Raw genomic sequence first — 24,957 nt, 5'->3', positions numbered from 1 at the left:
ATGGCTGTGCTTGTGGCACTTATGCATTGTTGTGGAGGAGACACCATAAACATAATATATAAGTAAAATGATATAGTTTGCTAGAGGGTTATAAGTACATGGGGGTGGAATAAACCAAGACAGGGAACAGGATTTGCAATTTTTTTTAAGTAGTCAGGGTGAGCTTCATGGTGAAGATTGTTACCGAACTGAACTGGGATCCAACTGAGCAGAGGTCTAGGAAGTGAGTGGCACTATCTTGAGGGCACTTATCACAGATTAATCACCAAAAATCCAGCAGAGTTCCTTGCATGTGGTAAATATTCAATAACTGTTTACTGATTAAATAAAGTTCAAATTCTTGGCTAAAACCACATACCAGATTGAAGATTGGTCAAGAATGATTTGTCTTTAGCATGTCAAAACTATGATTCCTACTGAAGTACCAGAGTGTTGGAGCCTTATCCCTAAAAAAAAAAAAAAAAACACTGAACAATCAGTATGAACACAGTGGAAGTTATTAAAAATGACTATTACCATTTGAAAAAAAAGAAAACAGAACAATGTTTCTTCAAGAAACTGATTTTACTAATCAGCTTCTCATTATTTTAAATGCAGGGTCAGCATTTACTTTCCACAGTAGTCTTAGATATGTATGCCAATTGGCCTTGACTTTCTGCCATAAGAAGTTTTATGTGCCATGAGAAACACTATATTTGTCAGGATGGACCTGGCCTTTTTATTTAATTTTAGGTATAAAATGACAAAGCTACCTCAAATATTACAGGTTTGAATTCAGTGATTAATGCATAATTATACTTACAAACTGTTCCTCAATAATAAATGATATTTTTGTTTATTTATTTGTTTATTTATTTTTGGTTGCACTGGGTCTTCGTTGCTGTGACGGGCTTTCTCTGGTTGCAGCGCGCGGGCTTCTCATTGCAGTGGCTTCTCTTGTTGCAGGGTGGGGCTCTAGGCGCCTGGGCTTCAGGAGTGGTGGCATGTGGGCTCAGTAGTTGTGGCTCACAGGCTCTAGAGTGCAGGCCCAGTAGTTGTGGCACACAGGCTTAGTTGCTATGCGGACTGTGGGATCTTCCTGGACCAGGGCATGAACCTGTGTCACCTGCATTGGCAGGCGGATTCTTAACAACTGCACCACCAGGGAAGTCCCATAAATGATATTTTAACTTACATACAGCAAAGTTAACACAAGCAAACTTTTTTCCAGTAAATTATTTCACACAGGTATATGCTTATGAATCTATTTAATTGTTCAAACTGTGCTGGAGAATACATATTTTGGAATACATAATTTGTTAGATTCAGTTATAACAGAGGTGGTTTCTAATGGGAATTTCTCACACTATCCTGATTATCAAAAAAATTTTATTAAAAAATCCATATCATTTGCTCCCAAATCTGTTATATCAAAATATATTTTTCAATTATATGCTTAATTATGTCACTTTCAGCGAATTGGTTTCAAAAATATTAGAGATCCATTTTAAATTATTTTATGAATATTTCCAAAACATATTTTCCAATTATTATTTTTCTAATGAAGACAAACAATTGACCTATATATACATATAAATTTTCTCTGCACAGTGATACTTTTTTTGAAGAGAATAGTGTGGAATGCGCAAAAGCTTGGGCTCTCCAGGGCAAAGCCAAAAAAAAAAAAAAAAGGCAAAATTTAATTATGTCTCCTTATTTTTACTCTTTTGAGTTTTATTTTCTCCCCTTGTTTATTTTTTTAAATGCTAGAAATTTACCTTAAAAAATAACAATGCTACTATTTCAGTTATTTTCCCGGGGGCAGGGGGGTGGGGGGGAGTGGGGTAGTTAGTTTTATATTATCCCGCCAAAAAAATCATGGTTTCACATTCACTGGTAGTAAATATATTAACTACCTGGAATCAAAATGGAGAGCCTCTCAAGATAAGGAGTTGTGCAGTCAGCAATGACTTAAATTAGTCAGGATAGCAGGAATCTGGGGTCAAAGCTGTTTCCACCATTTTGGTCTTACCACTATAGGTAAGTGGGACTCTGTTTGTATAGCACTTGTTTCTGTCATAAGTGTAACAAGTCTCAATGTCTTCATCACAGATATTGCTCTGGGTGGCAGTAACTACTTGATTATCCAGCTCCACTTCTGTAAGATCACATTTTTTACAGCTGAAAAACAAATAGATGCATTAGACAACCCCCATCAAATGTTGTCTCAGAATCTGAGTAGCTATACATTTCTATCCAAAATCAATTAGTTCTGACAAAGGGTGACTCCTTTCAGACTTCAACGTCTCTATAATACAGAATTATTTATGTAATTTTTCAACCTTCAGTTGAAAGGAAGCAATATAATTAATAATATGATAATATGATTGTGAGGTACTAGGAGTAAATGAGTTATTTACAGTAACAAAGAAGGGTTTGTTCTTTAATTTTTTATGTTGGATTCTATAGTTTCCAAAGAAACACCTGCATGTTAATGTGTCCGATTATTGAACTATAAAGACAAATTGGTCCTTTGTACTAATGGCAATAATTTCATCTTTAGAATAAATTTACAGCTAACTTTTATCTGTGATAAAGTTTTATGAATTTATGATACCTAATGATTAACACAGGAATTAATGTATTCAAAACTTCAAATTATATTGGTAAATGTTTATACCCCAATTTGTTTTCAAAAACATTCTTACTAACAATTTAATTAAAAGTTATTGACTTCAATATCTATATTAGTATGAAGGAAAATCTCTTACAGGTCGGACAAATGGTACACAAATTTGGTTCTCAGGGGTGAGGTAGGATCAGAGATATTCTCCCTGCTGTTCAGAGGAACACTAAAAAAAAAAAAGAAAGAAAGAAAACAAAGAAGAATAATGAAATTAGCAGATACTGCCATTTTTGGTAATAGGTATATTGCTAGGACAGTACTTACTATTTCATTCGGACATTTAGCACTCTATAAACACTCTTTAGTAATACTATTACTCAGATTTCACAGTAATTGTTACATTTTAAACACTGTCATTCAAAATAAACCTCACAACAACTCCTCTGTCAACTATCTTTGATTACTTGGCAAATCCCTGCTTTTCCTTTCAAAATAAGCTCAAGTTTTACCTTCTCTGTGATTTTTACCTTGATCCCATCACCACCCCTCAATAAACTCCTTCCTCTGTAGTCTCATTAAAGTTTCATATATCTTATTATAACAAATGCCATATTACAGTTGCTTACCTACACAGTAGTTGCTTCTAGATTCTATAAATTCCTTGAAGCAAAAACGTTTGCACATTCCCAGTGCCTTGCTACATGTGTGGCATGTAGAATATGTTCAATATTTATGGAATGAATGGACAGATACTAATATCCAAATTTTAGAAATGCAGTAATTATAAATCAAAGAGGTTGGTGACCTACCCAAGGTCACACAACTACTAAGTAGTAAAGCTGGAACTGGAATCCAGACCTCTTGATTTGGAGATGTTCCATGAAAAATTACACATCGACTAGTTCAGGTGATTTCATTAAATTTTACAGTTTTTCATCTATGTCACCACTCCTCATCATATGCATCCCTCCCTACCAAAAAATACAAAAAACAAACAAAAAAAAACCCCTCATGTTTCCTAACTCAGTATTTAGCAATATTATCCACATAGATATCCAAGCCAAAAACTTGGATACCACCCTCAGTCTTCCCTCTCTGTCATGACCTATATCTAATCCATCTCACAGTTCAACTGATTCTGATTCTTTGCATCTGTGAACTCCAGCTGCTTGATCAGGACACCACCATTTCTCTCCTAGTTTGCAGCAATACTCTCCTTCAGTCTTGACCCCTCCAATGTATTAACCACATTATTGTCAAAATAGTCTTTTTAAAATACAAGCCTAATTTCCTTCTCTGCTTAAAACCTACGCTGTCTCCCCCTAGAAAACAGGGTATCATTAAGATGGCACAGAAGACACTACATGAAATACCTCTAACTCTCCAGCCTTCTCTCTCACCACACCACCCTCTTTATAACATGTGCCAGCTGTAAACACCTGTTTGCAATTGCACAAACTAACCACGATTTTCTCATCTCCAAGTCTTAACAGTGACAAAAACAATAACAGTTCTAACATTTACTGAGCACTTACAATGTGCCTGGTACTATGATAAACATGTTAACATGATGATCTCATATAATCCTCACAGCAACCCTGTTTCCTTTTCCTGGCATGATCTGCTTCACCCATCAACCCTGCCGTTTCCCCACACACATTTACCTAGCTAACTCCAGTTCAGTCAGCTAACAGCCATCATCCACTTCTACCACTTACTCCAAATACCCTCTCCTGCCTCCCCCTGCCACTCTCCCACCTCCCCCAAGGGCTGGACTGGGTGCCCCCACTTTGTGCTCCTATAACATCCTATGCCTATTCTTGTCATAGCATTTACAATACTGTATTGAAATTGCCTTTTCAATTATTTAAAGTTCCCTACTAGACTGTAAATTCTTTGATGGCATGGACTGTGTTTTATGTAAATTATTTTATCCCCAGCTCCAATCCTCAGTGGCTTTCAGAAGCACTCAGTAAATGTTTGCCAAATGAATGGATGAACGATCAACTCTTTATTACACTGTAAAATCTCTAGTAGTATTTAAAAATGCTTTAAATAATGAGAAAAATAAGGGAATAAACATGTATGAGTGTTTCACCATGGGCCAAACACTGTTCTACGTGCTTTTATACATTACTATATTTAATCCTCACAACCTTAGGAAGTATATGTGTATATATACATACCTATATAATTATTCCTTTTTTTCAGTTTAGGAAACAGGCTCAAATTAGTTAAGTAACTTGCCCAAAGTCACATCATTAGTAAGTGATGGAGTTGGGAATAATGCCATAATGACACAGCAATGATAATAAAACTTTCAGAAATAAGATTAGGGAAGCATCAATACACATCAGGGAAGTGGCATGAAGTAACTGAATTGCCTGATTTCAATAAATAATATATCATAAAAAGAATCATGTAATAGAAGAAAAAGATAAATTAGAAAATCCTGGTGTGCCATTTTAAATCTGTCCCCTGGAGATTTAAACATAAGATAGACACTCCTCTTCAACATGGTTTAAGTGCCAGTGTCATGGATGCCATCTCCTCAAGTTACATGCTTCTCCAATTGTTCTATCCTTAACAGGGAGCTATGTGGTATAGACTCTGGTCAGAGAAAATCTGCTAGAGGAAGAGATGTCCAAGCTAAGACATGCAGGGTGAGGAGTTAACCAGGCTAAGAGGGGTGAGAGAAAGAGTTCTTCAAGCAGAGGAGCTAGGTTATGCAAAAACGGGAGGAAGAGAGCACTGTGAGTATGAGAAAATAAAGGTACTGCAATGTACTGGCTTTTCAAACATGAGGTGAAAAAAAAAGTGGCAATGGAAGAGCTTGAGAGTTTTGCCGAGCGTTATAGGTTAGGCTGAGACATTCGTAATTTATCCTAGTAACAACATTACGGGAACCAGCAAAGGGATTTTAAGAAGGATAGTGACATAATGATAACTGGCACATAGGTTAGGTGAATAAATAACAGCAAATATGTTTTGAAAATGTGCCAGGAACTATACAGTCTTTAAAAGGAATAGATCTTCTCAATTTATCTTTACAATAACCCTATGAGATACATATTATTTTCCTATTAGTAAAGATGAGAAAGTTGAAGTTTAGATTGGTTCAGTAACTAGCATCCCAGAGCACATAGCTATTTAGTGACAGCCAGAACTCGAAACAAATTCTTAAGCATATTATACTTCTCCCATTGATTAAATGGGATCGAATGCTATGTTCTGTTTCAATAAGAGGTATTTGATTTGGGGGGGAGGCTATTCAAGGTAGAAGTAGTTCACAAGGAAGACATTAATGACTAGATCCAATAGGAATCTCAGTTCTTAAGTATTATTAGCATTTTTGCTGTCGAATAAGACTCATAGCTTATGACAGACTATGTGTGATATGAAATAAATATCTGAAGTCCAATATACAAGTGTAGACGAAATTAATTTAGTCAATTTGATTAGTCTACCTTACTTTTATGGAGACCGGCAGTTGAGTACAAAGTGAAATACTCTGTGGTCCATATATGGTACAAAACAAGCCTTTTAATGTTATCTCAAGTTTCACTTTGAACTGATCAAGGGCAACTAAAAGTTCTGATTCAAATTGAAATAACTCTGTATAAACAGGGCATGTTGATGACTAGATGCGACCTTCGGTTATTATTTGATCTAGCTGACTGGTTTTAGGTTGCCTGGAAACCTTTGTTCCTGCTCCCAACTTCTACATAATTGGCTCAAGTCCATTAACCAGATTCAACTAATGTAAGGTGCTACACACCAAAAAGAGGAGCAAAGATATAGGTATCACATGCAAACAATTGCTAATATCAGAAAGTATCTCTGCTCACAATATGAAAAAATGAAACATGAAATACCACATACATAATTCTGATGTTTCTCTCCACAATGTCTTGACTAGGATCTTCAGCAGAAGGGATGATCCTGGAAGTAATCCGGGCACACTTACATTTGTTGTCAACAAGAACAGTCCTTTCATCTTCATCTTGGGCTTGAAAGATAAACATATTAAGAAGAAAGGTAAATGAAAGTCTGTTTTTATACTTTCTATCGAGTTAATTTATGCCCTTCCCCCCAGCAGAAAACTTAAGTTTTATGGTTGATCAGTTTCGGCTTTCTCCATTTGTTCTTTTTCCTAATCTAAAATAGCTAAGTGGAATCTCACAGCGTAGTGAAGGAAATCCAAATGAACTCCAAAAGGAATTTTCTCTCCTTCCCTTGGACCAGTCCATGGTCTTTCTAACCTGACTGAAAGAATTCTGGTTTTAATCTAATGCTATGAATATAGGCACAACCCTCTGAATGATGTGGCTTTGTAAAAGTCAGTGCCAAATGCCAAAATGAGAAAGAAAACAAAAATCTAAACTGGATTTCTCTCAGACCAGAGCAATTAATTCAAAAGTGAGCAAAAAGTAACATTAGCCTTTCTAATAAGCCCAGTTTTAAGTGTCACGTCCTTCCTGAACTCCCAGTTATATGTTCTTTTTTCCTTAGATTGCATTAGAACTAAGAACATGCATATTTTCCCAAAGATAACCTTATTTTGTAACACTTTAAATATTCTCCACTAAAAGTTTCCTAAACTTAATTATATTCTTCTTTTTCATAACATTCAGGTTATCATAGTATAATGATTTAATACAATAAAATAATAAGTGCTATATTTATTAATATTTCTTATAAGAATTATTTTTAAAGATACAATATATATAGACATAAGGTGCTATAAATTTGCTAAAACAATTTAGAATATATTGTGAGGTACAAGTTCTATTTAATATAATATGCATGTGTACAGAAAAAAATAATAAATGAATGAGTGAATACACAGATGGCTATTAAAGCCTTAACTCTGAATGTCAACATTTATTGTCTAATCTGAATACTAGACAGTGAGGTCTGGTAAGTGCCGCAAAGAATTAACAAAGAAAATTTCTTATTATCTGGACTTAGATCAGTTAACAGATACCTGAAGAGTTAATAATAAATAGCTTTACTGGTGACGAGGAGACTAATAATCCCATTAATAAATATAAGGAACACAGAAGAAAAAGCAAGCTTGGAAAGGAAAATAGTGAATTAAGTTCCGGAATATATAAAAAAAGTTCTACATTTTTCTGAAATGATTTTAGTCTTACAGAAAATTTGCAAAAATAGTACAGAAAGTTCTCATATATCCTTCACCTAATTTCCCCTAATATTTACAACTTACATAACCATAGTACAGTTATAAAAATGAGGAAAGTAACATTGATATAATACTATAAACTAAACTACAGACCTAATTCAGATTTGACCAGTTTTTCCACTATTCTTTTCCTGTCCAAGGATCCAATCTGGGATCCCACATTGGATTTATTTGTTGTGTCTCCCTAGTATATATGTATGTACTCTAATCTGTGACAGTTCCTCAGTCTTTCCTTGTCTTGTAAAAATTTTTAATAAAAAAAGAGAAGATGCTTATAATATATGTAGTGGGGGGAAAACAGTGTCATTTCATCTCTCTTAAAATGCATAAGAACCTGAGTAAAAAAAACATTGTTTTTTCTTTAAAAAGTTGAAAAAGTATTGTAAAAAATTAAAACAATGTAAAAGACATAAATAAAAAGTGACAACCCACTCCCTCCCAAAAAATAAATAGCTTTATTTAATAGTGTTAAACAATAATAATGATGCTAAATATCTTTTTTATTCCTATAATTTTAGCTAAGTGACCTTTAAAATTTCCTTCCATCAAGCCTCAATTAAAAAAACAAAGACTTAGCACACAAATTCAAGTTATAAAGGTTAAATGATAAGGATAGATATAACTGTAACTGGAAATCTAATTATTCTGGCGACGATCCCAGAGCAGAAAGGAGCTAACTGCAGTATTTCAGTCTTAATGATAACAGTCATTACAAAACATTTTAAGACCATTGTTATTGTACTTATAATTGTTTTGAAGTACTTTATAATGTATTATTATGCCATTATTCATAAGTTCTTAATAAATCTTCTGATTAAAGTCTGTATGGTATTGGAGAAAAATCATTACGAAGCAATTTAAGACAATGATATAATTCTTCTTAATTTTTTGAAAAGAGTAACATGACTTAAATGGTGTCCTTTCCCTCCTCCTGTATTCATGACTCTTAAATGTTTTCTCTCAATAAAATAGAAATGAGCATGTAATGCCTGACCAAAAAATACAGATTGAGTCAAGTAGTGACTTGACCATTAAGTCTTAAATAGAAAATATCTGTATTTTAGTTATGGCATATATTTTCTTGCCAGAAACCTAGGAAAAAACCATCATTACTGTTACTACATAAAAATACTACGTAGCCTAATATACCTACCAGAAAAATGTACAAATACTTTCAATTCACCAAGACTTGTAAGATTCTAACATTCTGTTTCATCAACAAGCAGTATTTTTCCTAATAAACCTGTTATTGTAGACTAACCCTTACTTTATTCCAAGAGCACCTGAAAGATAGTAGGTGCTCAATAAATATTTGTTAAATTTAGTTCAATTCAAATGAGTAAGAAAATAGACAATACATACTAGATATGAACGTAATGAGTTTACTAAAAGGTGATTCTCTTATACAGGATGAATAGGATAGTAGTTAGGTGTGGACTATAGTGTCTGATGGCCTGGGTTCTACCTACCACATGCTTGTTGTATGACCTTAGGTAAGTTACTTCATCTCTCTAAATTTCAATGGGCTCAACTATATGTCAGAAACAATAATAGTACCTACCCTCAAATGGTTATTGTGAGAATTAAAGTTAGCATAATGCCTAGAATATAGTATATACTCAATAAATTATTGCTCTTTTATACATATATAGCTATATATATGTTTCACATGTTTATAGGTATATAAATATGTTATAAACATATGTATTTATATATATGTATAGGTACATATACATGGTTTACTACTAATATCTTTGTTTTAAATATTATTAAATTCATTATTCTTAATGCTAAGTTAGTATATGTAAAATCACTGTTCTTAATTACATCATATTCTGTCTTGAAATAAGAATGAGATCAAAAAAAAAAGAAGAAACTCAGTAAGTCTTAGAACAAACCAGCCAAATTATATCACTTCTAATTCATATGCCCTTCTAGATGAAAATTATTAAACACTGTACTTCTATATTCAGAAAATAATCCATTTTCTATAATAGTTTGAAAGTTAATAAACAAAATAACTGAGGTTCAGCCATCAAGTTATAGGAAACGTGTACAACATTGAACATTGTTAAAGGGTCATAATAAATCTGTAGGCTCAGATCCAGGAACATTGTTAGAACGTATTAATACCAAGCTCTCTGGGGAAATAAAATCCCAATGCACTCTATATTGTATTTATAATAATTATTACTTCATTTCTCCAGAATATAAATTTGAGATACTCAAGGAGATTACTGATTTTCAAGATTCAATATGGGTATTCGTGTAAGTATAGCTATCTGTACTTATCCAGAAATATCTACTTTCTTATTCTCTAGGTTGTAGTAGGCAAACAAGAGAAGAGAAAAAAGAATAAAAAGAATTACAGTGAGTCTTGTCCATGTAAATATCACTGCTCATACAAAGATTAAGACATGCTAGAAAAAAGTAGCCAGCTAGCTGTCCAACCAAAACACAAATATAAATGTTTAAATCTGAAGAACAGATCTGTGTTCTATTTTTCCTTTTATCTGGGTTCATTCTCAAAATACCACATACCTGTCACAAGAACAGCTGTAACAAAAATGGCCAGGACTCCCCAGAAAAGCAAATAGTTCTTCATCTTGACTTTCTTTTGAAAAACTGGAGCTAAAAAGTCAGGGTTAAGGTGTGTGGTCTATAAGGAGTGTGCAAATGATGGTGCTTCTGCTTTCTTAAAATAACACTCCAGGCAGCTAACAAACTAAAAACAATCACAACTGCGGTTGAAGTCTGAAATTTAAATACTGCACTGGAGGAAATCATGGCTCAGATTTACGTATTTTCTTCCAAAATATCCCCTAAAGCCATGTTTTGGTGCAATGACTTTTTATTTTACATTTATTCTATATAATTAAATCAGAAGACTAATAATAATTTCAAGGCAGTAGTCCATTAAGAATGTTTAAATGGGGATTCTCAACGTTATTACCTAGATAATAAAGTTTTCAAGTCAAACATAATATAGTATTTGTTGTGCCTGGAACAATAAATGAAGAAGAGAGAAGAAGGAGGAAAAAATTAAAGCCCTTTAAGGTTCCAATTGCATTTTATGTCAACTTTTTCTTCTCGTCCTTCATTAACCAAGTTACCAGGTTTAACATACAGATTATAGATTATATATATAATATATACATATTCTCATTACTTTCAGTTACTTTATAAGTTCAAATGTGGAACTGGAATTAGAAACAGGTGGATGCTAGATGTTATCAGTTGCCATGTTTCAATTTGATAGTATTAAAGCAGACCCTGTATTTGCTCACCCAGTTATACCTTTCAGAACTGTAAATCCATGAAATGATGCGTGTTTGAGATGCCTCAACAGAAAACTGAATCACCACAGTACTGCTTATAAATTATTTTCATTAATTAGTGTAAAAAACAAACAAAACAAAAAAAACCCTGAGCTTTTGGATAGGGCATCCCCCTACCTCCTACCCCAACATGCTAGAATGTCTCTTAGGCAGGGTTGGCTACAATTATACAACATCAAATCTATGTTCCTTTTGGTTTTCAGTTCCCTAATTTTTTAAGGATCTTGTAGAATTTTGCGAGTTACTAAAGAAATACTTCAGGACCATAAGTAGGCAAGCGGATTTCACAGCTGGCAGTAAAAAATGGCAGAATGAAAGCTATTAAAGACTAGCACATAACTGTATTCCTTCAGTCAACACGTACTGAACGTCTAGCAAGGACAAAGTGCCAGGCACTAGAACACACAATATTATTGCACTGTCAAACTTTGTTCTCATTTTAATTTATACTTTCATAGGACTTAGAAACTATTTGAGGTTAAGAAAAATACACTGGATTCACATGAATAATTATATCTTATAGAAAAAGAAACAACTGAAAGCTCATTATTTTAGTGTGTGGTCAGGATGTCAAAACAAAGATCAACCACTTAAGATCTAAATAACTGATATATTATATCACTCCAAAAAAAAGAGTAATTAGAAGTTAGTTGGATACATTTTTTAAGCCATTATTTCCTTGAAAATAAACTCAAGGGTAGACTGCCTCCCCAACAAGCAAGTTGGTAAATCTCTGGAGACAAATTAAAGCCTCCCCCAAAACTTATTTTTTATAAAAGCCAAGACTGACATATAATTACTAAGCTAAAGAAAAGCTCTTTGATTTCTATTCTTTCAACCTTATAGTTTTGTAATTCTATTATGTAAACCATGCATCTAAAATAAATTATTTTAATAAAAATAGTGTGGACAGTGCCAAGTGGCACTTTTGCTACCAGAAGAGAGTTACCTATACATGCAACATAGGATCAGGACAAGTGTTTTGTCAAGTGTGGTCCCGGGGTCATCTTCCCTAGAGTATTAGTCAAAATATAGATTTCCTGGCTACACCCTATCACAATTTCTAGAGATGTGACCTTGAAATACGTATTTTTAAAAAGTCTTCCAGTTGATTTTGATGTACACTAAAATTTGAAAATTGGTAGACTAGAAGCCTGTGGGGAGGAGACATAACTAGCAGCATTAACTATCGAAGAGACAGAAGCTAATAAAGGTAATTTTTTTAAACAAATGGGCTTACATTGGAAATCACTTAGCTGAGGCTTATGTTCACTTCTATTTATGTTTTATAGGTGAATTGTTTCATAATCTTTTTAGTAGGTCTGGTTTAATTTTTAAACCACTTCATCTCTGATTTTGTTCTTCCTACTAAAAAATGTATCCATTCAAGTGAGTTAAAATAATTGGGAGCTTAGCCCCATGTTCTAAATTCTTCATCAAAAATGGTTTATTTTTCCACATTTAAACATATGATTCTTACAGTAAGAGTTTCAGTGGTAGACTCATTTGGATAAAAGAGATCTTAAGGTAATTTAGTCTCACCTTCTTTATTCCCACTCAAGTTTTGTTTCAATTTCCTATACAGCAGACAGCCTGAGTTCAGAAAACCATCTGAAATAGGTCGATGCTTCACTTCCTCTGTACATAGCTTATTATATTTAGGATACTCAAATCATGACAAAGACTTGATTCTCTTGAGACACAGACAATACACTTTCCTTGTTTTCTTCCTATCTGACTGATGACTCCTGTTCAGTATTTTGCTGAGTTTTCCTCTGAATATTAAGGTTGATCCTCAGCCTTCTCTTTTCTCTCATCCTCTCCCTAACTGATTTTATCTGATCCCATGGCTTTGAATATAGGACATGCTGTGACTTTCAGATCTATAACTGTAGACTTTACCTTGCCCATCGAGCTGCAAACTCCTGTATCCAACTCTCTATTTGATACAGGTACCTAAAACTTAACCAGGCAAAACAGTACTCTTGATGACAAGCCACCCTCACACTTCCATTCCAATCTCTTTTCATCTTCAGTCTTCCTCATCTCGGTAAATGGTACCTCCATCTACCTGGTTACTCAAGGCAAAATTCTCTTCTTTGATCCCTTTCTGTTCTTCTCCCTCATATTCAATTTACTACCATGTCTTGTTGGTTTTATTTCCAAAATATATCCCAACGTTATGATTCTCTCCATTTTCACTGCTACCCTAGTCCAAGCCTCTGTCTTCTTTCCTAGACTACTATAATAGCCTCAGTAATAAAAAGTGATTTTTTCCTTTGCCCCAGCATTGGCAACTCGGACTCACAGATGACAAACAAGAATGGCTAAGTACCCTAAATTCTAAAGAGAGTTGGATACTTCCTCCAAGACTTAACAAGAAGCAACAGAACTCAACTTACTACCATCACTACCCCACCACTTCCAGGTTCAATCCTCTAGTCTTTAGAGAACTTTGGAGGGAAAAGGGGAATGCTATCACAGAAGCTGTTGGCCTTTTGGAAATAGCACTGTTTGTGGTAAGAGACTTTCCCCCTTTTACTTTTGAGAGGGGGGCAGGACAAGGTGTTCTTTTCTCCCCAAAGTTAAGTGAGGGAGAGAATCAAGAAAATAAAGAGATCAAGAACCCTGCAAGAAGGGGAAACTGAGAAACAATATACATAATAGTTAATATTGGGCTGGCCAAAAAGTTCGTTCGGGTTTTTGTAAGATGTTATGGAAAAGCCCGAACGAACTTTTTGGCCAACCGAATACAAAGGGTTCTGAGTCTGACTGCTTGCGTTTACCACCCAATCCACCACTTACTATTTGTGAGACACTAGGCAAACCTTGGTCAAATCATTTAACCTCTATGTTTCAATTCCCCTCTCTATAAAATGGGGATAATAACAATACATATTTCATAGGACTGTTGTGAGGCTTAACATGTATTACTACATATAAAGAAGTTAAAACAGATCTTGGCATATGCTAAGTGCTAAATAGGTACTAGTGATTACTATCATCATCATAACAATTATCACCAACATTATGTTGGTCATGCCTTGTTGAGTTGCAGAAAATGCAAACTCAACTTGGGGCTATCAGTTGCAATGAAGTTTAAGGAAAACATTCCTGGGAGAGCTTCACATATCCCCTTGGGTTGCAGGCATGTAGAAACATAGAAACTGATATGGGCTCCTGCTATATGACCCTTATAAGGTATGAATAAAAATATCCAACAAATCTGTATTAGTAATCAGAACAGTAGGATACTGGCATGAAAACAGACACACAGACAAATGGAACAGAATTGAGAACCCCAAAATAAATCCACACATATATGGTCAACTAATATTTGACAAGAGAGACAATAATAATCAGTGGAGAAAGGACAGTCTCTTCTGGATATTCACATGCAAAATAATGAAACTGGGCCTCTACCTTACACCACTCATAAAAATTAATTTGAAATGGATTAAGGACCTAAACATAAGACCTAAAACCATAAAACTCTTAGAAGAAAACAGATGGGAAAAAACTCCTTGTAATTGGTCTTGACAATAATTTTTGGCTATGACACCAAAAGCACTAGCAAAAAAAGAAAAAAAATCAACAACTGGGACTACATCAAACTAAAAAGGTTCTGCACAGCAAAAGAAACAGTTAGCAAAATGAAAGTGCAACTTATGAAATGGGAGGAAATATTCGTAAACCACATATCTGATAAAAGATTAATATATAAAATAAATAAGGAACTCATACAACTAAATAGCAAAAAAAAAAATCTGATTTTAAAATGGGCAGAGGATTTGAATAGACATTTCTCCAAAGAAGGCATATAAATCACCAACAAGTACATGAAAAGGTGCTCAACATCACTAATCATCTGGGAAATGCAAATCAAAACCACAATGAGATATAACATCATACTTGTTGAAATGACTTATCAAAAAGACAAAAGACAACAAATACTGGTGAGGATGTGGAGAAAAGGGAAACCTGTTGTACTGTACGTGGGAATGTAAATTGATACAGTGGCTATGGAAAACAATATGAAGATTTTCAAATAATTAAAAATAGAACTACTCTACAACCCAGTAAGCCCACTTCTGGGTATATATCCGAAGGAAACTGAATCACTATCTCAAAGAGATATCTACACACCCATGTTCATTGCAGCATTATTCACAATAGCCAAGATGTGGAAATAACCTAAGTGTCCACACACAGACAAATAAAGAAAATGTGATATATGTATTAAACTTACACACCATTATATGCCAATTATTTCTCAATAAAGCCAAAAGGAAGAAAAAGAATATATCCAAAGTTTTTCTGACTTGGAGGGGGAGGCAAAGGACACTTGGGAAAAGTGTTAGCTTTATTTGTAATAGCCCAAAACTGGAAGCAACCTAAATGTGTATTAAAAAAACTGGATAGGGCTTCCCTGGTGGCACAGTGGTTGAGAGTCCGCCTGTCGATGCAGGGGACACGGGTTCGTGCCCCAGTCTGGGAGGACCCCACATGCCGCGGAGCGGCTGGGCCCGTGAGCCATGGCCGCTGAGCCTGCACATCCACAGCCTGTGCTCCGCAACACGAGAGGCCACAACAGTGAGAGGCCTGCCTACCGCAAAAAAAAACAAAACTGGATAAACAAATTGTGGCATATCCATTACTCAGCAATAAAAGTGAATGAACTGTTGCGATACACAACAACGTGGATGAATCTCAAAATAATTGTTCTGTGCGAAAGTAGCCAGAAAAATTATCAAAAAGAGTGCATACTGTATGATCCCATATATTTTGTATATTTAAAATATTTAAATATATTATAAAATATATAATCATATATTTTTAAAGATTCTTTAAAAATATATTTTAATGTATGACTATATTAAATTTTATATTAAGTGTTACATATAAAATACATAGTTTTAATATAAATAATTCTAGAAAATGCAAACAAATCTATAGTGATAGAAAGCAGATCAGTGATTGCCTGGGAAGGTAGGGACAGGGAGAAAAGGGAGGGAGAGTAGGATTACAAGGGTGCATGAGGAAACTCTTAGGGAGGATGGATATGTTCACTATCTTGATGTAGTTATGAATTCAGGAGTGCACATATAAGTCAAAATTTATCATATTGTATGGTTAAATGTGTACAGTTCATTGTATACCAATTACGTCTCAATAAAGCTGTTAAAAACATTCACATCTTCAGAATTCATTTTTTAAGCATGATGTTAGGTTTTCCTTGAATGTCCTTTATCAAGTTGAGGAAGTTCCCTTCTGTTCCCAGTTTGCTGAGAGTTTTTTTTTTTAATCAGTAATGGATATTGTATTTTTTCAAATGATTTTTCTCTGTCTACTGGATGACCATATGATTTTCCTTTTTTAGTTTGTTAATATGGTAAATTACATTGATTTTAAACGTTAAACTAACCTTGCATTCCTGGGATAAACCCCACTTAATCATGATGTAATATCCTTCTTATAAATTGATAGATTCAACTTACTAAAATTTTGCTTAGAATTTCTCTATATATGTTCATAATGGATATTGGTTTGAAATGTTCTTTTCTTGTAATGTCTTTGCCTGGTTTTATCTGGATAATGCAGGCCCAATAGACTAAGTTTAAAAGTATTTCCTCCTCCCCAATTTTCTGGAAGAGTGTAGAATTAGTATTATTTTTTTCTTTAAATGTTTGGCAGATTTCACCAGTGAAGCCATGGCCTAGAAATTCTTTCAAGGAAGCAAGCTGGGGCAATTGCAGAGATCTCCTCATCTGTTTTGTTTCTCAGAGATCACTGTCCTTTGCTGCCTAATTTACAAAGTCTTAAAAATCATTATTTCATAGATCTTGTCAGTTGTTCCAGGCAGGAGGGCAAATCTGGTCTCTATCATTCCATCTTGTTTGAATTAGATGCCAGAGGCTTGAAATTAACAAAAAGCAACACTACAACATTTTTCAATAAATACTACTTAAGATTACAGTATCTCTTTTTTGGCAGCTATGTTACACTGTTGGCTTCTATTTGGCTTCTATCAGTTATACAGTCAACTAAACTTCTCTTTTAAAAATAAGTGTTTCCATAAAGTATGAGATAAAAGTTTTTAGACTGAACTAGAGGTTTTTTTTAATAGACTACTTTTTACAACAGTTTCACAGTTTCACAGCAAATAAACCAAACTTTTAATAATGGAAAATTACCAAAATTATTGAATCTTTTTAAAACCTTGTCAAGGTAAGGCAAAGAAAAATTTAATTATGGTAATTGGAAGCAATGATTGGGAGGAACAAATGGTCTCATGTTTATTACTCATTAAACTATTTTCTGCTCTAAACTCTTCTCTACATCCAGTCTTACCCCCATAACTCATTGTCCACTCAGCAGTGATCTTTTCAAAACGTAAATGAGATCATATCTGACTTAAAACCCTCTACTGGCTTCTTATTACACTTAGAATAAATTCAAACTCATTATCTTGCTTGATTTCCCACAACTCTCCCTTTCATTCATCATTCTCCAGCAGCTACTTCTGTGCAGGGCCTTTGTACTTTATAGTCCCTCTGCATGAAACACTTTCCATATCCTTGCATGGTTGGCCCCTCATCATCATTGAAGTCTCAAGTCAAATGTCATTGCCTCACAGACAATTTCTCTGATTGCTAATCATCTTAACTACCAGTCACTGTCATATTACTCTATTTTATTTTCCTCATAGTATTTATCATTGTTCAAATATCTTATTTTGTTTACTTAGTATCTGTCTCCTCCTCATTAGAATAAAAGCTCCTTGAGAATTGCATTGTCTTGTTGCTCACTTCTGTTTCCAAGAACGAAGCACAGGACTGCCTAAAATATATTATTGAATAAAGGATGAATGGAGAACATCTTCACAAGGCATTGAAAACTGTGTCTAATTTTAAGTCCTCTAATACTATTCATCTCTTTTTTGGACAGGCTCCATAGTGTCAATGTCACTTTTTAAAGTGTAATGTCCAGATATGTATACAACTGTCCAAGTGTTATTTGACCAAGTACAAAACACAGCAGGAATATAACATTTTTCAATAAATGATACTTAAGATTATAGTATCTCTTTTTTGACAACTGTGTTACTCTATTGGCTTCTTTTACATGTCATTCAACTAAAATCTTCTTTCAAAAAATAAGTGTTTCTAGTCTTTTCTCTTGTCCGCCATCCTATGTGCGGTTGGATTTGCTCCTCACCATGTCTTCTCACAAGACTTTCAGGATCAAGCGATTCCTGGCCAAGAAACAAAAGCAGAATCGTCCCATTCCCCAGTGGATTCAAATAAAAACTGGTAATAAAATCAGGTACAACTCTAAGAGAAGACATTGGAGAAGAACCAAGCTGGGTCTATAAGGAGCCTCACATATGAAGTGGCCCACACTTACGCTATCAAGGGCAACTGTATGTTACCGCATCAGAACATCATTAGTGTCTGGAACAGCTGCCTGTGTTTGATGCTCTCTCCTCTTTTCTTGATCTTTCCTCACCACTGCTCACTGTGTAGCTCAGTAATAAATATGTGAACCTTTTGTTGGAAAAAAAATAATAAGTGTTTCTATAAAGTAATAACTTCCTCATACTTGAACAGTTGGGATTTGGGTGTGAGATTTAGCATTGGTCCCTAAGTTTTCTCTTACTAAACTCAGACCAACATTACAACCTATTAGATTCTTTTTGAGTCCAGATTTTGAAACCTGGCACATTAGTTATTTCTCTTAGCTCCACAGCATCTACAAACTTAATATACATGCCATCAGAATCCTCATTTAAGTCAGTAATAAAAATGTACAGTGGAATAGTGCTGAAGATAGACTTCTATGGCATACATCTAAAGTCCCACCTCCAAGCTAACAACAATTCATTAATAAGCACATTTTGGGTATAGTAGTTCATTTCAAGTTAACCCATACTATCAAGTTAATACCATACTATCACACAGACTGTAATTCTCCATTTCATCCATAAGGAGAGCATGAACACTTACCATAAGTAATCAATCTCTCCTTAGCCTCTATCTTTAATATCATGTGATTTCTCTCCTTGAAAGTCTTCCATAATATAAAAGGATCCTTGATATCCTGGCAGTTTTCCAGTTAAACACTTAAAAGGATGATATTTTTTAATAGCCTTCTTGGCTTTAAATCCAAGAAGTAGCTCAACACTCTTGATTTTCCTTCTAATGGATTAAATTCTACATTTAGTATTAACAATTCACTGCTCCAATTTGCCCTTGAACTTTATATGAAAAACTGGTTTTGGTAGTAAATAGTATTGCCCAAATCAGCTCCAAAAAATAACTTCTAAAATATGTTACAGAGTCATCAGAAACAAAGCCTTTACACCTTCTCTCTATATACTATATATCTATTTTCTATACCTTTGAGACACTAGACAATACAAAAGTAATTTTTGAATTAACATAGGAAAATAAACTGAGGGAAGATCATATTAGCACTGGAGGAAAGATCCAAGAATCATTAACTGCAAAAATGATCTCCAAGAGAAGCAAGATAAAGTGGAAAATTCTGGGGACTTCCCTGGTGGTCCAGTGGTAAAGCATCCACCTTCCAAAGCAGGGGATGCGGGTTCCATCCCTGGTCGGGGAACTAAGATCCCACGCGCCGTGGGGCAACTAAGCCCACACCTCACAGCTACTGAGCTCCCACTCCTCAACGAGAGAGCCCGTGTGCCTCAACAAAGATCCCGCGTGCTGCAACCAGACGCAGCCAAAAAAAAGTGGAAAATTCGTTGTGTATTTATAAATAGTATAATAAATATATAATTGTTACCAATTCATTTTAAACATCCTAGAAGCCCCAAAACATCCTATAGTCATTCAAAGTTCCACAAATCGATTGTACGTAAAGTTACTCACAAAGATTAAAGAGGGAGTTTTTCTATGACAAATGCAAGCTAAAGCCCTTGATCTACTGGTAATCTATTTCTCCCCTGGAAGGGGAGATCCTTCCTGGCTGGGTTGGTCTGGACTTCCCAAAACACCTGCAGAGCACTCTCCTTCCAATTCCACAAAAGCAAATGTAACTTATTGAGAATCATTATCAAAAAAATTTTAAAGATATGCTTAATAATGGTAAGAAGTAAACAAGCAATTACAATTGATTTGTAATGTTTTATTTCTTGAATCAAGTAGTAGTATATGGGTGTTTGTATTATCCTTTACAACTTATATATTCATAATAAATTAAAGATAATTGAGTCAGTATCAAAGAAAGACCAATTAGCACTCCAAACAGTGCATGCCTATCCCTTCCCTTTCAGAATCTTAACCCTGGATCTATTTTGTAGATTAAGAATTAAATGATGGCCTCACATTTTGCATATCATTACAGGTTAAGCAAATGCTTAGAATTAAGGGCAGAATTAAGAATACTAAACTTTATTTCCAAAATTAATTTCTAATCTTTAAAAGTCTATATAAATGCATTTTAATGATTATACATTTATGCAAACTATTTTGTGTTCCTCTTTGTCACTTGTATATTTTATACACCAATTTCCAAAAATTGATATAGAACACATGTTAACCTTTGAAGTAGTTATGTAATATTCCATAATGTCGATATACTATGGTTTGTCACAAAGTCTCTACTACCCCATTTGGAGTTATTTCATTTACTATTATAGGCATACGTCAGAGATATTGCAGGTTTGGTCCCAGACCACTGCAATAAAGTGAATATTACAATAAAGTGAGTCATATGAATGTTTTGGTTTCCCAGTGCATATAAAAGTTATGTTTATACTATACTTTAGTCTATTTAGTGTGCAATAACATTATGTCTAAAAAAAAAAAAGTACTAACCTTAATTTAAAAGTACTTTAGGGACTTCCTGGTGGTCCAGTGGTTAAGATGAGCATGGGTTCAATCCCTGGTCAGGGAACTAAGATCCCACATGCCATGTGGTACAGCCAGAAAAATTTTTTTTTAAAAAGTACTTTATGCTAAAAAAAAAAATACTAAACATCATTTGAGCCTTCAGCAAGTTGTAATTTTGCTGGTGGAGAGTTTGAAATAGTCAAAGAATTATCAAAATGTGACACAAAGACATAAAATGAGCAAACACTGTTGGCACCAATAGACTTGCTCAAATGCAGGGTTACCACAAACCTTTAATTTGTAGAAAACACAAGCAAAGTGTAATAAAACAGGGTATGCCTATATATCAAAAATTACTTTTCAAAAAATGTATGTTGCCAACCTAATATGTATTTAATATGTTGTATCCTTGGTGCTAAGATACAGCTGACCATGACTAACCTGTCCCTGCCTTCCCAGAGATTATACTCTAGTGGAGAAGACAGATGAGAAAAATAAATAAAACAATCACAGTTTGCAATAAATGCAATGAAGCAGATAAACAAAGTACAGTCTGCCCTCCACATCCACAGGTTCCACATCCGCAATCCGCAGACCCATTTTATATAAATCCCATTTCATATAAGGGACTTGAGCATCCACAGATTTTGGTATCCCCAGGGGGTCCTGGAACCAATCCCCCACGGATACCAGAGGACAACTGTAGTGTGACAGAGAGCATCTGGGGTAGGGTTGATGTAGCCTACTTTAGAAGACATACTCTGGAAAGGGCTCTCTGAAGAGGTAACATCTAAGCTGAAACAGGAGCAAGTGAGAAGAAGCCTGAACTAGCTTTCTTTGCTGCTATAACAAATTATCATAAATTGAGTGGCTTAAAACAACACAAATGAATTACCTCACAGTTCTTTAAGTCAGAAGTCTGGGTAAACTAATTCCTCTGCTCTGATTTCACAATGTGGAAACCTAGGTGTCAGCCAGCCTGAGTCTTAACTTATCTTCAGGCTCTGGTAGAGAATCTACTGACAAGTTCATTCAAGTTGTTGGTTGAATTCAGTCCCTTGCACTTTTAAAGGTGAGGTCCCCATTCCCTTGCCTGCTCTCAGCTGAAATTTGTTCTCAGCTTCTAGATGCTGACAACACTCCCTGACTAGTGGCCCCCTTGATCTTCAAAGTTAGCAACAGTGGGTCAAGTCCTTCTCAAGCTTCAAATGTCTCTAACCTGGGCTTTTGCCATATCTCTCCTGCTTCCAGCTAGGGAAAGTTCTCTGCTTTTAGGGACTCATGTGATTCCACTGGGCCCAGCCAGATAATTGAGGATAATCTCCCCATTGTAAGGCCAATACCTTTAATCACATTTGAAAGTCTCTTTTACTATGTAATGGGTAACAGATTCCAGGTGCTAGGGACTAGGGCATGAACATTTTTGAGGGGACATTATTCTGCCTTCCCCAGACTCAGACAAACACTATCCCAAGAAGAAAGGAAACAGCAAGTATAAGGCCTAAGATAGGAAAGAGCTTGGCCTGCCCAGGACAATAGCAAAAAACAAACAAACAAAAAGAACCCTGGAGCTACAGCAAAATGATGAAGGGGAAAACCATAGTAATGACGCCATGCACTTCTTTATATTGATAAGGGGAACTTTTTTCCATTTAAATTGTACAAGTTTAGAATCTATTTTGAATTTTTCAATCAATCTTAGTCATTCTAAAGCTAACAGTAGAGCATTAAGCCTCATAACTTCTAGTCTCTTTCACTTCCCACAAAACCAAAAGTAATCAACAGTATTTTTTTCACATCTGTATGGAGAAATTTCTTCTGACATTTTTTAACCCTAAACATTTTGGTTCTTGCATACAGAATTTCTTCAAGTATTGATCTGCCTCCAATCACGGCATATGTAAAATTTATATGTAGATATCAGGAGGCAAAAACTAAATTTAAAAAGATTTTCAAACTATGAGAAAGAAATTTCATCCTCAACTCTTTTAAAAATTAAAACAAACAAAAAACTGAATTATCTTTCTTTCCCAATGGCTTTCCACATAGACTTTCAGGGTAGTGTTTTGTGGTTAAATGTTTATAAGGAGAATTGCACCTGTGTTGTAGTCTGTTTTTAAATAAACTTGCACCTGCAGTGGCTTTTCATAGAATTGCTATTTGGGATACTACATATTAGTCATTTGACCATTATACAGAGCTCTTCCCTCTCACCACACTACCTTCTGGGCTGGTCCTAATTTACAAACAGCCCATCTCCAAAAATTCATTTGAAAAACAACGGTTTAGGTTTCATGATAATTTTTGAGACACAATAATAAACAAGGTTTCCAGGAAACCCCTCAAACAACAAAATACTCCTTCCAATCCATTAACTCCAGTGGTCTGGTCCCTTGCTGCTTTAAGGCAATTCTAATTTATTTTCAAGGGAGGCCTCTGCTCTAGTCAAATATGTCTGCTTTCCTTTTCCTATATATGATTTGCTAACTCCTGTTTCAGAATCATTTTTACTCTGTTATTTCCTCACCATAAATTTCGTTTTACTTCCGGCCAATCTTTGTCAAAAATCCTAAAATTTTTTAAACTTATTTTAGTAAGTCTTCCCTGCTTCATGTCATCCCATTCTGTTCACTCCATTACTCTGTTTCTTCATTGCTAATAAATTCATCTTATATCTCTTTATATCATTTTACACAAGTTGGCATATTACTTTCCATTTTTATCACTCTTCTTCGTATGTGAACAATTTATCTCATACTAAATTAACACTTTCTAGGGACTTCCCTGGTGGTGCAGTGGTTAAGACTCTGTGTTCCCAATGCAGGGCGTCCGGGTTCAATCCCTCGTCAGGGAACTAGATCCCACATGCGTGCTGCAACTAAGAGTTCGCAGGCCACAACTAAGGAGCCCACATGCCACAACTAAGGAGCCCACATGCCATAAGTAAGGAGCCAGCAAGCTGCAACTAAGACCCAGTGCAACCAAATAAATAAATAAATATTTTTAAAATAAAATAAAAAATAAATTAACACTTTCTAATAAAAACAAAAATAAACAAATGGGACCTAATGAAACTTCAAAGCTTTTGCACAGCAAAGGAAACCATAAACAAGATGAAAAGACAACCCTGAGAATGGGAGAAAATATTTGCAAACAAAGCAACTGACAAAGGATTAATCTCCAAAATATACAAGCAGCTCATGCAGCTCAATATCAAAAAAACAAACAATCCAATCCAAAAATGGGCAGAAGACCTAAATAGACATTTCTCCAAAGAAGATATACAGATTGCCAACAAACACATAAAAGGATGCTCAACATCACTAATCATTAGAGAAATGAAAATCAAAACTACAATGAGGTATCACCTTACACCGGTCAGAATGGCCACCATCAAAAAATCTACAAACAATAAATGCTGGAGAGGGTGGGGAGAAAAGGGAACCCTCTTGTACTGCTGGTGGGAATGTAAATTGATACAGCCACTATGGAGAACAGTATGGAGGTTCCTTAAAAAACTAAAAACAGAATTACCATATGACCCAGCAATCCGACTACTGGGCATATGCCCAGAGAAAACCATAATTCAAAAAGACACATGCACCCCAATGTTCACTGCAGCACTATTTACAATAGCCAGGACATAGAAGCAACCTAAATGTCCATTGACAGACGAATGGATAAAGAAGTTGTGGTACGTATATACGATGGAATATTACTCAGCCATAAAAAGGAACACAATTGGGTCATTTGTAGAGATGTGGATGGATCTAGAGACTGTCAAACAGAGTGAAGTAAGTCAGAAAGAGAAAGACAAATATCGTATATTAACGCATATATGTGGAACCTAGAAAAATGGTACAGATGAATCGGTTTGCAGGGCAGAAATTGAGACACAGATGAAGAGAACAAACGTATGGACACCAAGGGGGGAAAGTGGCAGGGGGT

At 34.9% G+C, this 24,957-nt stretch overlaps 1 protein-coding gene and 1 pseudogene across 2 annotated transcripts; one reads left to right on the top strand and one right to left on the bottom strand.

The window, feature by feature from the left end:
• Nucleotides 1–1,228: 1,228 nt before the first annotated feature.
• Nucleotides 1,229–10,572, bottom strand: JCHAIN (joining chain of multimeric IgA and IgM). The gene is made up of 4 exons (XM_029235856.1): nucleotides 10,353–10,572; nucleotides 6,488–6,614; nucleotides 2,751–2,831; nucleotides 1,229–2,160 (listed from the first exon to the last, which is right to left on the bottom strand). Exons 1-4 carry the CDS (start codon nucleotides 10,414–10,416, stop codon nucleotides 1,956–1,958), a joined length of 477 nt encoding a protein of 158 aa, XP_029091689.1. The 5' UTR covers nucleotides 10,417–10,572; the 3' UTR covers nucleotides 1,229–1,955.
• A 7,796-nt stretch (nucleotides 10,573–18,368) lies between these two features.
• Nucleotides 18,369–18,647, top strand: LOC114903210 (annotated as a pseudogene). Its single transcript, XR_003795654.1, has one exon. The product of XR_003795654.1 is annotated as a 60S ribosomal protein L39 pseudogene (transcript).
• The last annotated feature ends 6,310 nt before the right edge of the window (nucleotides 18,648–24,957 follow it).

Source organism: Monodon monoceros, unplaced genomic scaffold (genome assembly GCF_005190385.1).
Source record: "Monodon monoceros isolate NGI ecotype Baffin Bay Population unplaced genomic scaffold, NGI_Narwhal_1 Super_Scaffold_20, whole genome shotgun sequence".
Taxonomy (NCBI): domain Eukaryota; kingdom Metazoa; phylum Chordata; class Mammalia; order Artiodactyla; family Monodontidae; genus Monodon; species Monodon monoceros.
Note: the sequence above shows the minus strand (reverse complement) of the source record. Positions and strands in the feature narration are given on the sequence as shown.